Raw genomic sequence first — 14883 nt, 5'->3', positions numbered from 1 at the left:
TATCTACCTGGGGCGGTGTTTTTAAATTAACAAATTCACCCAGCTGTATAAAACAGGCCTGTTGATTCTAATTAATCTGTTTATTTTTTAATTTTTTTAGCATGCTTTACATTTATCTGGTGGATAAAACCATGCATTATTATTTAAATGGCACAAGAAATACAGTGCTTTGCAGAAGTATTACTACCGAATTTTGTCATGTCCATGTCAACACAAACTTCTGAAATTGACCAACACAAAGTAGGTCATATTCGTGAAGTAGTAGGAAAATTATGATTTTCAGAAATTTTATAGACATCAGAAGTGTATTGTAAATTTATCTTCAGTCCCCCGGGTCAATACTTTGTAAAACCATCTTTCACTGAAATTACAGCTGGAAGATTTTGAGAGTTTGTTTCTACCACCTATTCAGCTCTAGAGACTAAAATATTTGCCAAATAGATCAACTTCAGTCATATTGGATGGAGGCCGTCTTTGAACCTCAGTTTTCAAGTCTTGCCGCTGATTCTCAATTGAATACTGTGATTCTGGCATTTTAACACGTGAATATGCTTTGATCTGCATTATTACATTGTTGATGTGCCAGAATGTTCAGGGTCTGTGTCCTGTTAGAAGGTAAACGTTTATCTTTACAGCCTGAAAAGGGTTTACTTTCAGGATTGTCATGTGTTTATCTCTATCCATCTTCCCATTAGCTCTGACCAGCTGCTCTGCTTCTGCTGAAGAAACGCATCCCCAGAACATGATCCTGCCACCCTGTTTTACTATGGGGATGTTGTTTTTAGTTTGATCATGTATAATCTCTGAAATATAATTTTATGGTTCTAACAAGGCAACAAGTGGGGAGTTTCAAGGGTTATTAATACCTGTATACAAGGCATTCTACATTCCTTCTTTCCTACACGAGTGCTTATTGAAGTACAATATGTCGTAAAATATTTAAAGCTGGAGAGTGGCTTACTATAGCTTTCTTTATGTGGATTTTTTTTAAAACACATTTGAACACTTTACATTGAAAGTCAATTAGTCAATAATAATGAATATTAGGTGAATAATAATCCAGTGGAGTTCTATTTCTTACTGCATAAAAGTTATTGTTTTTTCCCCTTTTCCCTTTTTTTGTTATTATTGAAATGTTAAGCCTTGTAGAAACAATTCACTGTAAATTCTTGAGTTTTGTGGTGATTTCCATTCATACTCAGAACTTTTTCCAGGTGCAAAAATTGACCAAACCCATTTGACTTGAACGTTTAAATGTGTTTTCCACTTCCAAGTCAGAAAGTCAGTGGGATCTGTAAACTGTTTTGCTCTGTGACCCTAAGCTAACTACTAATTGCAATATAGGAGACAACAATGTATTTTTCTGCAGTTTATTTATTTAATTTTGTTGTACAGTGTGACTGATTTAATGAAGGTGATTTAATGAAGGTTTTGTTGTTGACCTTTTACAATGTTTTGTACATGCAACAGCCATTTTGGATTTTGAGGTCGGGGTTGGTGAGGAACCTCTGACTTTTTAAGTTGGAATAATTTTTTCAAGCTTACAGCTTAAATTTAGTATTTCCAGTAAAAATTTAATGCACCCAAAGGTTAGCTGCAACAATAACCATTTTATTTGCATTTCTGATGGTTTTGATTGCATTAAACACAGATTCATACCATTGCAAGCTATTTGCTAATTGTGAGTACATTAATGCAAAACACTGAGAAATACATAGCTATTGGGTTGTATTGCTAATAGTGGTTTGCCTCGTCACTTAGTATTACGGTTGTCTAGTTCTACTGGTTTTACAGGTTGCAGCTGAAACGGTTAGACTGGAAGTGACGTCATTCTGAGATCTTACTTCTGAAGTAAAAGGATGGTACCATTACTGAGAAACTTTGGTATTAGAACATTAGCTTATCTTTCAGAAAAGATTACTTAAAACAGCTGCCTTAAATCTTACATAAAATTACACTAAAGTTATGACAACTATATGCAATGTGTAATTTAATAATGTGAATTTAAAGAGATTGTTGTATTCAAAATTATCACTAAGTATTTGATGCAAAATTATTCTTTTGATTATTTTAACATCTATATAAGTAGTTGTAAAAGTAGACAAATCAGTGGTGAGTTAATGTCTTCAAATGAAACATTTATTTTGCTTCATATATGGTAGCTATGATATCCAGGGTAAAGAAGGAAGCAAACCATTACAGTTTTATAAACACATCCAACTGCAACCCTCCAGTATAAATTATTTCCATTTATTTGCTGAATTGTCTTATAAAACGGGCATATTCACATTTGGGTTTTCAGTTTGCAGTTAATCTGATCTCTGCGTTGTCTTGTTCAGGCTTGATGTAACTTTGGGGCCAATGTGCTTACAGTGGCAGGAAGGTGGAAACTCAGGGGAGGAAGGAAGGAAGAAAATGAGGGATGCTATGAAACGTCTGTTGGTTTTTCTGGTGCTAATGACAGACCCAGGCCTTGAAATTCTGTTCTTGTCCTGCAGGAAGAGCCAGCACCATAGTCCTTGGCTTGTACATTAAGCCTAAATCCTCTCTGCTTTTGATTTTCAGCAAGAGGAAGAGTATCAGTGCATACTTCAGCCACCTGAAGGTAAGACCACAACCAAACAGCCTCTTTGTTTTTTTCCTCCCCACATATCAGTCTTCAAAGCCACGAAAGTGAATAGGTAGAATATTTTTTTATTCGTTGTTGTTATATGTTATAGATGTTTGGCGGTCGGAAAGAGATGGAGATTTTGAAGAAGGAGTTTGAAGAGGAGCTGAAACTGAGCACAGAAGATCTGAGGAGCCATGCATGGTACCACGGACCGCTGACCCGGGAGGTGCACATACCGCATTATATATGCTGCATACGCATAAATTAAATAATATGCTGTAACAAGCTTTCTGCTTAATGACATCAGTTACCAGAATCTCTAAAATCTGTGATATGGGTCTGCTTAGAAGTAATGCAATTTACCTACCAGCACTTACAGGGATCAGAAAGGAATTATCCTATAAAGTATTTTATCTCAGTTTGAAATTGGTAGGAAGAGAGGAATTCACTACTCTTTAAAAGGATATGCATTGTCTTGTAAAGTTTTGTCAATTACAACCACAAACGTATATATTTTATTGGGATTTTATGTGATAGACCAACACTAAGTCATGCTTATCTTGAAGTGGAAAGAAAATTATACAGCTCTGCACATTTGGAGACTAAAATTTTGTAAATTTCCATATGCAAAGTAGCTCAGACTCAGTCAAATCAGATGGGGATAGTTTCTGGATTTGGGAGGGGCCAGAGGGTTTATCACAATATTTTGTAATACTTATGCGATAAAGATAGAAGTGATGATTGAAAGTATTTTAAAATGCATTATGGTCTTTTTATTTTGACAATATTGCTGTGACTGCTTGTCACTGCAGTCAAGCACAAACATGGCACTCAATACAAGTAATCCAAAAATGAAAAATCAATAAAGTTTATCCATATTTTTAAAGATGGTGACATTTCTTGCTGCTCTCATGTAACCAGAAATAGTCTTGATAACTGTAAATGGTATGATAATTGTCCATCTCTGCTTTGGATGCAATTTTTCCACTCTTGCCACATATTCTCTATTATATATAGGTCTGAACTTTGACTGGGCCATTCTAACACATGAACAGGCTTTGATCCAAATCATTCCTCTGGACTCAACAGAGCAGCTGAATTTATAATGGGAGCAAGTTATACACATTACACACCTATATTTAGGTGACTTCTGAAGGCATTTGGATGCATTGGATTTTATTCAGGGGTTACAAAGTAAAGGGGGCTGAATACAAGCGTCTAGATTTTTATTTATAAAAATGCAAACAAACATTGAAAACATGGTATTTCTTTCCCCTCACTTTATATTTATGCTCTACTTTAGTCTAACACATAAAATCCCAATAAAATATGATGAGGTTTTTGGTTGTAATGTGGCAAAATATTGAAAAGTTTAAGGAGTATGAATACCTTTGCAAGATAACATACATTTTAATTAATACACTCACATACATATACAACAGGTATGTTTAAAAGCCATTTTTGTTTTTATTGAAAAGCTAGGGTATGCAGTATTTCTCTCACTTCCTGGGACTTTTGTTGTCAGTTAATTGAGTGTTGTAGAGTGCTCTGGGGATTGAGTAACTCCCTGCAGAACAACACATCCCTGTGGGATTTTTCCCAGGTTGCATTATCTCTGAAATCCTGAACACCAAAGTGTTGTAACCAGAAGCAGGTAGATTACTCAAAGGTGCACTGAAACGTCTCTCAGACATACAGGCATAATAAACTCCAAGATGTCACTTGAATAGTTTTTATAAAATGTTTAGCATAGCTTTAAGAATACGACATATGTTGTTATAGTCTTATTGATTAAATAACTAACCTTATATAAGGATTAGTTGTATTGTCCAAACAAAATGTAACTGCTGTTATTTGAATGACAGTTATCATACAACACTATAATTTGGACAATGTCAGGTCTCTATCCTCTATCCCAGAGGTTCTCAAAGTTATTTCACTATGTATGGAGTGAAATTATTAAATGCATTTTCCGGGGGTTGCCAGTCTGGCACTGTGATTTTGGGAACTCCTGCTCTATCCAACAGGCTGAATATCCTATTGTTATGCAAAATATATTAGGAGGCAATTATTGCATTCCAAACGGTTTGTGATGAGGATAGATTCATGTTATGTTGTGCAGACATTTCACTTTAAGCTGAAAATGCTATCTAATATCAAGCAAATACATTATACCGTAAAAGGTATATCTTTACATGTTATTACTTAGTAATATTTTTGATATTTTATGTTACTAATATTTTACACACGTGGACAAAATTGTTGGTACCCCTCGGTTAATGAAAGAAAAACCCACAATGGTCACAGAAATAACTTGAATCTGACAAAGGTAATAATGAATAAAAATTCTATGAAAATGAACAAATGAAAGTCAGACATTGCTTTTCAAACATGCTTCTTCAGAATTATTTAAAAAAATAAACTCATGAAACAGGCCTGGACAAAAATGATGGTACCCTTAACTTAATATTTTGTTGCACAACCTTTTGAGGCGATCACTGCAATCAAATGATTCCTATAACTGTCAATGAGACTTCTGCACCTCTCAGCAGGTATTCTGGCCCACTCTTCATGAGCAAACTGCTCCAGTTGTCTCAGGTTTGAAGCGTGCCTTTTCCAGACGGCATGTTTCAGCTCCTTCCAAAGACGCTCAATAGGATTTAGGGCTCATAGAAGGCCACTTCAGAATAGTCCAATGTTTCCTCTTAGCCATTCTTGGGTGTTTTTAGCTGTGTGTTTTGGGTCATTATCCTGTTGCAAGACCCATGACCTGCAACTGAGACCAAGCTTTCTGACACTGGGCAGCACATTTCTCTCTAGAATCCCTTGATAGTCTTGAGATTTCATTATACCTGCACAGATTCAAGACACCCTGTGCCAGATGCCGCAAAGCAGCCCCAGAACATAACAGAGCCTCCTCCATGTTTCACAGCAGTGACAGTGTTCTTTTCTTCATGTGCTCAATTTTTCCGTCTGCAAACATAGAGCTAATGTGCCTTGCCAAAAAGTTTAATTTTTGTCTCATCTGTCAATAAGACATTTTCCCAGAAGCTTTGTGGCTTGTCAACATGTAGTTTGGTAAATTCCAGTCTGGCTTTTTTATGATTTGTTTTCAACAATGGTCTCCTTGGTTGTCTCCCATTATGTCCACTTTGCCTCAAACAACGTCGGATGGTGCGATCTGACACCGATGTTCCTTGAGCTTGAAGTTCACCTTTAATCTCTTCAAAAGTTTTTCTGAGCTCTTTTGTTTCCGTTTGTATTATCCGTCTCTTTGTTTTGTCATCAATTTTCCTCCTGTGGCCACGTCCAGGGAGGTTGGCTACAGTCCCATGGATCTTTCCATTATTATTCAATTTCTGAATAATATGTGCAACTGTTGTCACAGGAACATCAAGCTGCTTGAGATGGTCTTATAACCTTTACCTTTAACATGCTTGTTTATAATTTGCTTTCTAATCTCCTGAGACTCTTTCTTTCGCTTCCTCTGGTCCATGTTGAGTGTGGTACACACCATGTCACCAAACAGCACAGTGACTACCTGTATATAGGCCCACTGACTGATTACAAGAATGTAGACACCTGTGATGGTAATTAATGGACACACCTTGGTTTATGTCCCTTTGGTCACATTATTTTCAGGGGTACCATCATTTTTGTCCAGGCCCATTTCATGAGTTTACTTTTTTTAAATAATTCTGTTGAAGCATGTTTGAAAAGCAATGTCTGACTTTCCTTTGTTCATTTTCATATGACCAAATTAACCTGCTGTGCTTCCTCCAGGGTGCAGAATCTCTGTTTGAGAGGGACGGGGACTTCCTCGTCCGAGACTCAATGTCCGCTCCTGGAGACTGTGTTCTAAGCTGCTGCTGGAAGAATAGTCCGCAGCACTTTAAGATAATAAAAGTGGTTCTTCGGCCTAAAAAGGTAGGTGTATATACTGTGCTGTCATCCACACATCATGTTTGATCATGCGTTTTACATTTTTTGCTTAGCATGTATAGTAAATGTCTCTATACAAATGTATATACTTTTTCTCACTTATTTTCTAAAAATGCAGTTATGGAACCAAACAAATTAAGGCTTCAGTAAGAGATAAAAAATTAAACAACAGCTTTGTTTTTAAGTCAGGACTCCTTACAGAATTGTTGCATATTATTTTATTATCCTGGTCGACAAAAAATGACTTAACATGTATTTCATTAGTTAGAAATAAATTAAACTATAGTTGTCACAGAAAAAAAAGAATTAAAACACTCCAAAACTCCTCAGGTTACATCCAGAAAATAACTCCTTTCTCTACCTGTCAATAATTTTTGCCTTCAGCCAGTCATAAAAAATCGCTCTGAAGCTATCGATTGACAGTGATTTCACAAGGTGTGTAATATATCAAGAATTTAAATCAACTGTGAAGAAGTAGGCTGTTCTGGAAGATGAATTTTTGAAATGTTAATTTTGTGTTCTGTTACTGGTTCAGAATAACAAAATGACCTGCATTTCCACCTGTTTGGGCTCCTTTATGCTTTAAAGTATCTGGTTGATAGATAATGCATCTCTGTGACAGGGATACTCCCGGGAGCTGTTCCAGTTTGAGGACGATCGCTTCGACAACATTCCTGCTCTGATCCGATTTTATGTGGGCGGGCGCCGACCCATCTCACAGGCTTCAGGGGCCATCATCTTCCACCCGATCAATCGGACCCTTCCTCTGCGTGTCATCGGTGAGCGTCAAACAGAGCCTAAAAACAACAGCAGCACTAAAGGCAGAGGAGGAGAAAACCAGTCTGGGAGCAGCAAAAGATGCAGCTTGAGTTCCTCCCAAAAGGGCACGCTGCAGGTCATCAATCCCCTGCTAAGGTTCGAGCAGAGATCTATTAGTGTGTGTGTGTAACTGGCACATAACACATGCAGCAGTATGAAAAAGACCTCCTGTCTTTATATTTTGCTTTCAAGAAATCATACTTGTAATTTTGTGATCTTTTATTTGAAGATAAGCAAGCAAGATAAGAAAAGCAACGCTAAAAGTTCTTCAAAAAGTCTTGAAAACTGTTTATCAATACTGCTTTATAAGATTAAAACAAAGTTTGGCTTCTTGGAAGCAATATAGAAAACTAAGGGTGGTTGAGAACGTTTTCACGATCTTGCGTAGTGAATAACAGATAACATATTAGCGGATGTTGTATGTGTGACAGGAGTGGAAGCCAGCCTGCTAACTTGGAGAATGTTGGACGAAGGCCTTCGCTTCAGTCTGCGCAGTCTGACAGCAATCTACGAACTGGTACATCATCAACATGTGTTCTGCACATGCCTGTTTCTGTTTTTCTTTACTTTTATTATCCAATAGATGCAACTGCATTATATCCCAGCATTTTTGACAGCTGAACATAACCCCCAGCTGCTTATTCAATTTAATTCTTCTTTAATTTCTATTTCTAAAGAATACATTTTTATGTTTCTACATTGCGACATAATAGACAGAATTATTTTTAAAGAATTTTATTTTTGAGTTATTTAGACATCACTTCAGATTTGTTGTGTGGAACTCAATCATTAAGAAATGCCAAACGCAAAGCTGAAGAAACTTTTTCACAGTGGCTTACAAACATGATACAACAGTTTTTTTCTAAACATGTACCTATTGTGCAGAATATTACACACTTTTGTAATGCTACTTTTAAAAAAAGTAGTTATAGGAATCTAACAAGCTGATATAAGCCTGTTAATTTTGCGACTACCTGCTCCAACTGCTAGCCTGCAGCCAGCTGCCGAACAGACATGTTGTTCTTAGCTTGTTAACTTTAGATTTAAATCAGCATTTACTCATTAGGAGTGATGGATTCTGCTCCTTTAGTTTCCACAGCTCAACATTTTAAACAACCAACTTTCTTGAAAGTGAGGACAAAGTTTAGTAGCCTTGTTTGAGCCAACTAACCAGCAGTGAGCAGCAACAGGTTGAGGAGGGGCAGCGATTCTTCAAGCAGCCATAGAACACTTATGTTAAGTTCATTACTGCACTTTCTTGGGTATTTCTTTTAAAGTTAGGATGTTTTTTTTTTTTTTTTGTCTGATCCATGTCATTGAAGAACAGGCGTTGGCTGACACTGAGACCCAGTCTGATATTTCTGTTCAAATGAATTAACACGGAGATACACCTGCTTTCAGTTTCATAGCTTTAAAGCAGGGGGCCTCCAACTCCAGCCCTCAAGATCTATCCTCCAACGTCTATAGTCATCCCTGCCCCAACACACCTCGGTCAAATGATTGGCTCTTTACCATGCTTGTGCAGAGTTGAATGAGATGCTGATGAGGGTATTACGCCATTTGATTCAGGTATATCTAAAATTTGCAGGATAGTAGCTCTCAAGCACAGGAGTTGGTGACCCTGCTTTAAAGTGAAGTGAAATAACAACAAATAAAATGTCATCAGTATTACAGCTCACTCACCAATGATATTCAGTAGGCTCCAGTCATAAGTAATAAGTGTCGTCCAAGCAGCGGTTTTGCAGGTTAGCTATAATATGCTGATCCAACATGGGTTTAACTAGGTTCTGTAAGATATAATGTGACATGTCCCCTCAAATGTGCACAGTTTTTTCATTAGTTTTGAAGTTTGCTTGGGTGCTAGGATAATGTTAGCATGTTTCCTCTCTTTTAATATGACTTGTTGATCCCCAGTTCCCCAGTTAATTTTGTGTGGAGTGAACACACAAAAATAGTCCTGCTTCAGAAACGCAGGACTTCACTTTGGTTGTTGTGATGTTGTAAAACTTAATGACGTGTTTCTGTGGATATATGAGCTTAACAGGCAGAGTAGATCAAAGGACAGGCAAACAAGAAGCCAATGCAGCTTTTTTAAACTTTGTTTATATTTGCGAATAACCCAGACACTGTCTAGCAATAATTTGCATTACTTACAATAGAGTTTTGTTACTAGTGCATGCAAAAATGGGCCATGATCATTAATAATTTTGGCCATGCAATGGGGCCACATGCATCCTGTCTGGGTTGTAGTAATAGTAGCTGGGTGTCATCTGGGATTCCTGATATTGATCAATTAAATTTACTTTGAAATGTTAGAACTGTGTAATGTAAGATTTGAACGGTTTTGAGAATGGATGCGTTTTAACTTGACTACAACTTGATAATAGGACCAGGCCCATGCCTAATTGCTAATTCGTTTTAAAGTTGTTACAGAAAACTTCCCAGATTTTATAAATTAAAACAAGCTTATAATAAAAGTGGCTGAAGCCATTTGTATTCTAAAAGAAGCTGTGCAAATTCAACAAGGTTTTTTACGTTTAAATGTAGTAGGTGAAGAGCAGGGTTATAGTTTTTATTCTTATTTCCCTTTAAAGGTTGGAGGAATATGGCTGCATTGGATATTATATGGTCATGTTAAATTTAAGACGGAGGTATTAAGGATTAAAAATGTATGGAAAAAAAATTAGGATTACTTTGATTTGTCTCAGCAGTCATTGTTCTTTCCTTCTAGTTCTGATAACAGCAGAAAACAGCAGAGTTCAAACCTGTTCTATTTTATTCAAATTTGCAAAACATTGCGTAGGTGCATAGATATAAAAGAACTTGATGGATAAAAGGAAGATGATTTGTAGGTTAAACATTTGAGGTTTAAGTCTGAGCTTTAAAAAAAACGTGAGATGTTTCCATAAAGGGAAAAAGTAAGGTTGGAGCATGAAAGGGAGTAAGTACTAACAGAGGAGCACTTGGGTAGAGAATGTTGGTATTTTTACAGATAGATTTTCTGGTAGCCTGTATGAAAGAGCATGTTGAGGATGAAAGTTTCTCTTGCAAATAGACAGCACAATTAAACTGCCAGTTTTGTTGGTCTTTGTATATATATTTGGCAGTTCAGTCAAGTCATATTTTGAAAACTACCTGTAATTTATTTGTAATGGTTTTCTGGTTACACTACTTGAACATATGTGCTCATTGACATACAGTTGAGACAGATTTTAGAGACACAGACTAAATCTGACTAAATATTTTCAGTTTTAAGTAATTTAAATTACCAAAAGTTATTTGTTAGCTAAATGTGAGAGTAATGACAAAAAATTGATCTCAGAATTATTTTTTAACTTTCTTAAAATTCTGAATTGTCCTTTAAAACACATAACCTGGGTCAAATATATTGAGTACTTCTAAAAAACTTTCTCACCATTGTTTGCTGGAATATTGGCCCATTCCTCCTGACAGAACTGGTGTAACAGAATCAGGTTTGTAGGCATGAAGGAGGTTGACTTGTTCACACGCATCTTTGAGATCTGTCCCCTTATTTTTTCTGAGACAAATCAAGGCTTTGTGATGACTACTCCAAAACACAGACTTTGAAGTTCTTTTGCCTCTCTGTGAGTAATTTGGTAGTATGCTTAGGGTCATTGTCCATTTGGAAGATCCATTTGCTCCCAAGTTTTAACCTTCTGGCCAATGTCTTTAGATGTTGCTTAAATATTTCCACCATCAAGTTCTTTCCTCCTGTCATAAATTTTGTGAAGTGCACCAGTTCCTTCTGCAGCAAAACACTCACACAGCAGGATGCTGCTCCCCTGTACTTCACAGTTTAAATGGTATTCTCAGGATTACAAACTTCCTCTTTTCCACCAAAAAAACATTGGTCATTTTGAACTAACACTTACATTTAGTTTCATCAGAAAAGTCACACAGGAAATGTCTCCAGAAATTAAGGTATTCGTCTGTGAGTGCATTTGCAAACTGTAGGCAGGCTTTTTATGTGTCTTTTGGAGTAATAGCTTCTTACTCTCTGAGTGGCCTGTCAGTCGATGGCAGTACAGGTCTTTCACTCTTGATAATGACTCTCTCCTCCCAGCTTCAGTCAACATATTCACACAAGCCCATATTCAAACTATAAGGACTAAATTTTCTTTTTTTTTCTGGCACCTTCATGCAACTGGAATTTGCACCCAAGGATGAAACAGACTTGTGGATGTCCAGTAGTCTCTTCCTAAATCTTGGATGGTTTCTTTTGACTTTTCCATGATGTCACACATTGTCATTGTGTCATTATTTTGGCATTTAGCAAATGGAAATAATTTTCATAATCCCAACCTAACCTAAAACAGGAAACGTTTAGTGTATGTAAATATTTGGTTTCAAATGTTTCTGTTTCTCATTCAGGAGCACCAGAGACCACCCAGCCAGAAGACACAGGCCCCGACCCCATTTCTCCTGTGTTTCGCACAGGCAGCGAACCCCTGCTGAGCCCAAGAACACATCAGACGCGGCCCTCCCATCCAGGTAATAAAGTTATGGGCTTACCTTTGCCCGGGTAAAATATAGAGCACCCACATGAATCAAACCTTTCACTGCCTGCAGGTGGTGGGGAAACTTTGCGAGGTTCAGATGGGCAACTGCATTCCAGAGCTCCTCCTAAGCCTCTCAGGGTCTCTACTGTCTTCTCCAACGCCACACCTCCTCCTTCCACAGACCCAGATGAAGACCCCTCATCATTCTACAGCGAGCTTGTCATACAGGTAAAAAAATAAACAAAAAACAATTTCACAGCTAGCAATAAATCCCCCACAGAGAGTATAAATCCTCTTCTTGTTGTGTTCAGGTCCCTCGGTCTCAGAGGAAAGGCCATGTGGACCGACTGCGAGCAGAGGAGAAGTGGCAGAGCCGTGCACATCTCACAGAGACTTCCTTTGGGTTTTTGGAGGCAGAGAACAACGGAACATCCTCACATCTGCTGTTTGAAAAAGAGCTCCAGAGGAAAGCAGCAGAGGAAGGGAGAGACTGGCATTTTGAACAGCCACAAGTTTGTATAAATAACATTAACTTTAGTATTAGCAGTATTCATATTTGCATCTGATTTGAATGGATGTGGTCATGGGCCATACCAGCAATTATTTTCTACTAGAGTTTTGGGGTTTTTGTAAAGTTTTGACCTGCCTTTTCACACCTTTCACTTTTTCCACATTTGTTACATCACATACTTGCTCTCAGATTTGAGTATTTACTTTCTCAAAAATGAATAAAGCACCCATAATAAGGAGGACATCTGTTTAAAAAAAAAATGTGCAAGTTTTTTATTATTAAATACACTCACAGGGCTCTTTATTAGGTACACCTTGCTAGTACTGGGTTGGACCCCCTTTTGCCTTCAGAACTGCCTTAATCCTTCGTGGCATAAATTCAACAAGGTACTGGAAACATTCCTGAGAGTTTGGTCCATGTTGACATGATAACATCACACAGATGCTGCAGATTTGTCGGCTGCACATCCACGATGCGAATATCCCGTTCCACCACATCCTAAAGGTGCTCTATTGGATTGAGATCTGGTGACTGTGGAGGCCATTTGAATACAGTGAACTCATTGTCATGTTCAAGAAACCAATTTGAAATGATTCGAGCTTTGTGACATGTTGCATTATCCTGCTGGAAGTAGCCATCAGAGGATGGGTACATGGTGGTCATAAAGGGATGGGCATGGTCAGAAACAATGCTCAGGTAGGCTGTGGCATTTAAACGATGCCCAATTGGTACTAAGGGGCCCAAAGTGTGCCAAGAAAATATCCACCACACCATTACACCACCACCACCAGCCTGAACTGTTGATACAAGGCAGGATGGATCCATGCTTTCATGTTGTTGACGCCAAATTCTGACCCTACCATCCGAATGTCGCAGCAGAAATCAAGACTCATCAGACCAGGTAACGTTTTTTCAATCTTCTATTGTCCAATTTTGGTGAGCCTGTGCGAATTGTAGCCTCAGTTTCCTGTTCTTAGCTGACAGGAGTGGCACCCGGTGTGGTCTTCTGCTGCTGTAGCCCATCCGCCTCAAGGTTCGATGTGTTGGGCGTTCAGAGATTCTCTTCTGCATGCCTTGGTTGTAACGAATGGTTATTTGAGTTACTGTTGCCTTTCTATCAGCTCGAACCAGTCTGGCCATTCTCCTCTGACCTCTGGCATCAACAAGGCATTTGCGCCCACAGAACCGCCGCTCACTGGATATTTTCTCTTTTCCAGACTATTCTCTGTAAACCCTGGAGATGGTAGTGCGTGAAAATTCCAGTAGATCAGCAGTTTCTGAAATACTCAGACCAACCTGTCTGGCACCAACAACCATGCCACTTTCAAGGTCATTGTTTTTATCATTTAAGGAATATCTCAAAACTCAGATTACTGGTGTCAAAGGCTGAGCTTGAGATGATTATTCATGCTTTTATCTCTTCCCGTTTGGATTATTGTAATGGTCTTTTTACTTGTTTTAACAAATCAGCTTTGGATCGCCTTCAAACTGTGCAGAATGCTGCAGCAAGACTCTTAACTGGCACCTATAGAAGATCTCCTATCACTCCAGTTTTGGCCTCTCTTCATTGGTTGCCAGTAAATTTTAGATTTTATTTTAAAATTTTAGTTTTAACCTTTAGGGCCTTACATGGCCAAGCCCCCCAGTATATCTCTGACCTGTTGAAACCATATTCTTCATCCCAAGCTCTTAAATCATCAGGTCAAAGGTTACTGTTGGTCCCTCGCACTCGTTTCAAAACTCGTGGGGATCGGGCTTTTGGGGCTGTGGCACCAAGGTTGTGGAATTCTTTTCCATTGTCTTTACGCTGTACAGACTCCATTGACTCTTTTAAAAAGCAGCTGAAGACATTTTTATACAGACACGCTTTTAATTAACATGTTATATTGTATTCTACTGTTTGATATTGTTGTACTTATATAAATCTCCAGGATTGTTCACCGATCCCTGCTGATACCTACGGTCTAAAAAATATTTGGATATCTTTTATCGTTTTTTCGTGAAGTATGTTTGTTTGAGAGTGAAAAATTCACCTTCACTCAGGTTAAGAATTGTCAAAATAATCAACTTTTTCACAGGGTTACAACTCGCAGACAGATTTTTGTAGAAACTTAAGAAGCTCCATGATTGTTCAACAAGGTCTGCTTATTCATACGGTGCATGAATCAAATGTATAGCTCTTATAGTTTCCGAGTTATTAGATGTTGTTCGAGAGCATGTTCAGGCATTTTTGTGTTTTTCTCCATTTTTCCCTTTGTTTTCACCTAGTGCTGTGCCTTTAATATTATATTTTCAGCAAAAAAGTGTTAATATTCTCGTTCCCCTGTCCATTCTGAGAATAACCGTCCAAGAATAACGTCGATAGCCCTTACGGTTTCCGAGTTATGGGGGGTAGTTCGGGAGCATGCGCCTCCATATTAAAAGCCCAGGCCAGGGGAAGACAATAGTGAGGTGCTGCATTAGAAAAGCTGCAGGTGTCA

General features: G+C 37.9%; 1 protein-coding gene across 4 annotated transcripts in view; it reads left to right on the top strand.

Annotated features, from left to right (window-relative positions):
• sh2d3a (SH2 domain containing 3A) overlaps nt 1-14883 on the top strand; it is a 41589-nt gene that overhangs the window by 15259 nt on the left and 11447 nt on the right. For 3 of the 4 annotated variants that reach the window (XM_047366868.1, XM_047366867.1, XM_047366869.1), the window contains 8 exons: nt 2566-2605; nt 2721-2837; nt 6395-6538; nt 7176-7468; nt 7804-7889; nt 11765-11884; nt 11963-12120; nt 12204-12404. In XM_047366868.1, the coding sequence (XP_047222824.1) occupies nt 2566-2605; nt 2721-2837; nt 6395-6538; nt 7176-7468; nt 7804-7889; nt 11765-11884; nt 11963-12120; nt 12204-12404 (1159 nt within the window). Of the gene's footprint in view, nt 1-2498; nt 2606-2720; nt 2838-6394; nt 6539-7175; nt 7469-7803; nt 7890-11764; nt 11885-11962; nt 12121-12203; nt 12405-14883 lie in introns of all 4 variants that reach the window. The other variant, XM_047366870.1, reaches the window with a different exon arrangement.

Source organism: Girardinichthys multiradiatus, chromosome 5 (genome assembly GCF_021462225.1).
Source record: "Girardinichthys multiradiatus isolate DD_20200921_A chromosome 5, DD_fGirMul_XY1, whole genome shotgun sequence".
In the NCBI taxonomy this organism is placed as follows: Eukaryota; Metazoa; Chordata; class Actinopteri; order Cyprinodontiformes; family Goodeidae; genus Girardinichthys; species Girardinichthys multiradiatus.
This window is presented reverse-complemented; position numbering and strand designations above follow the sequence as displayed.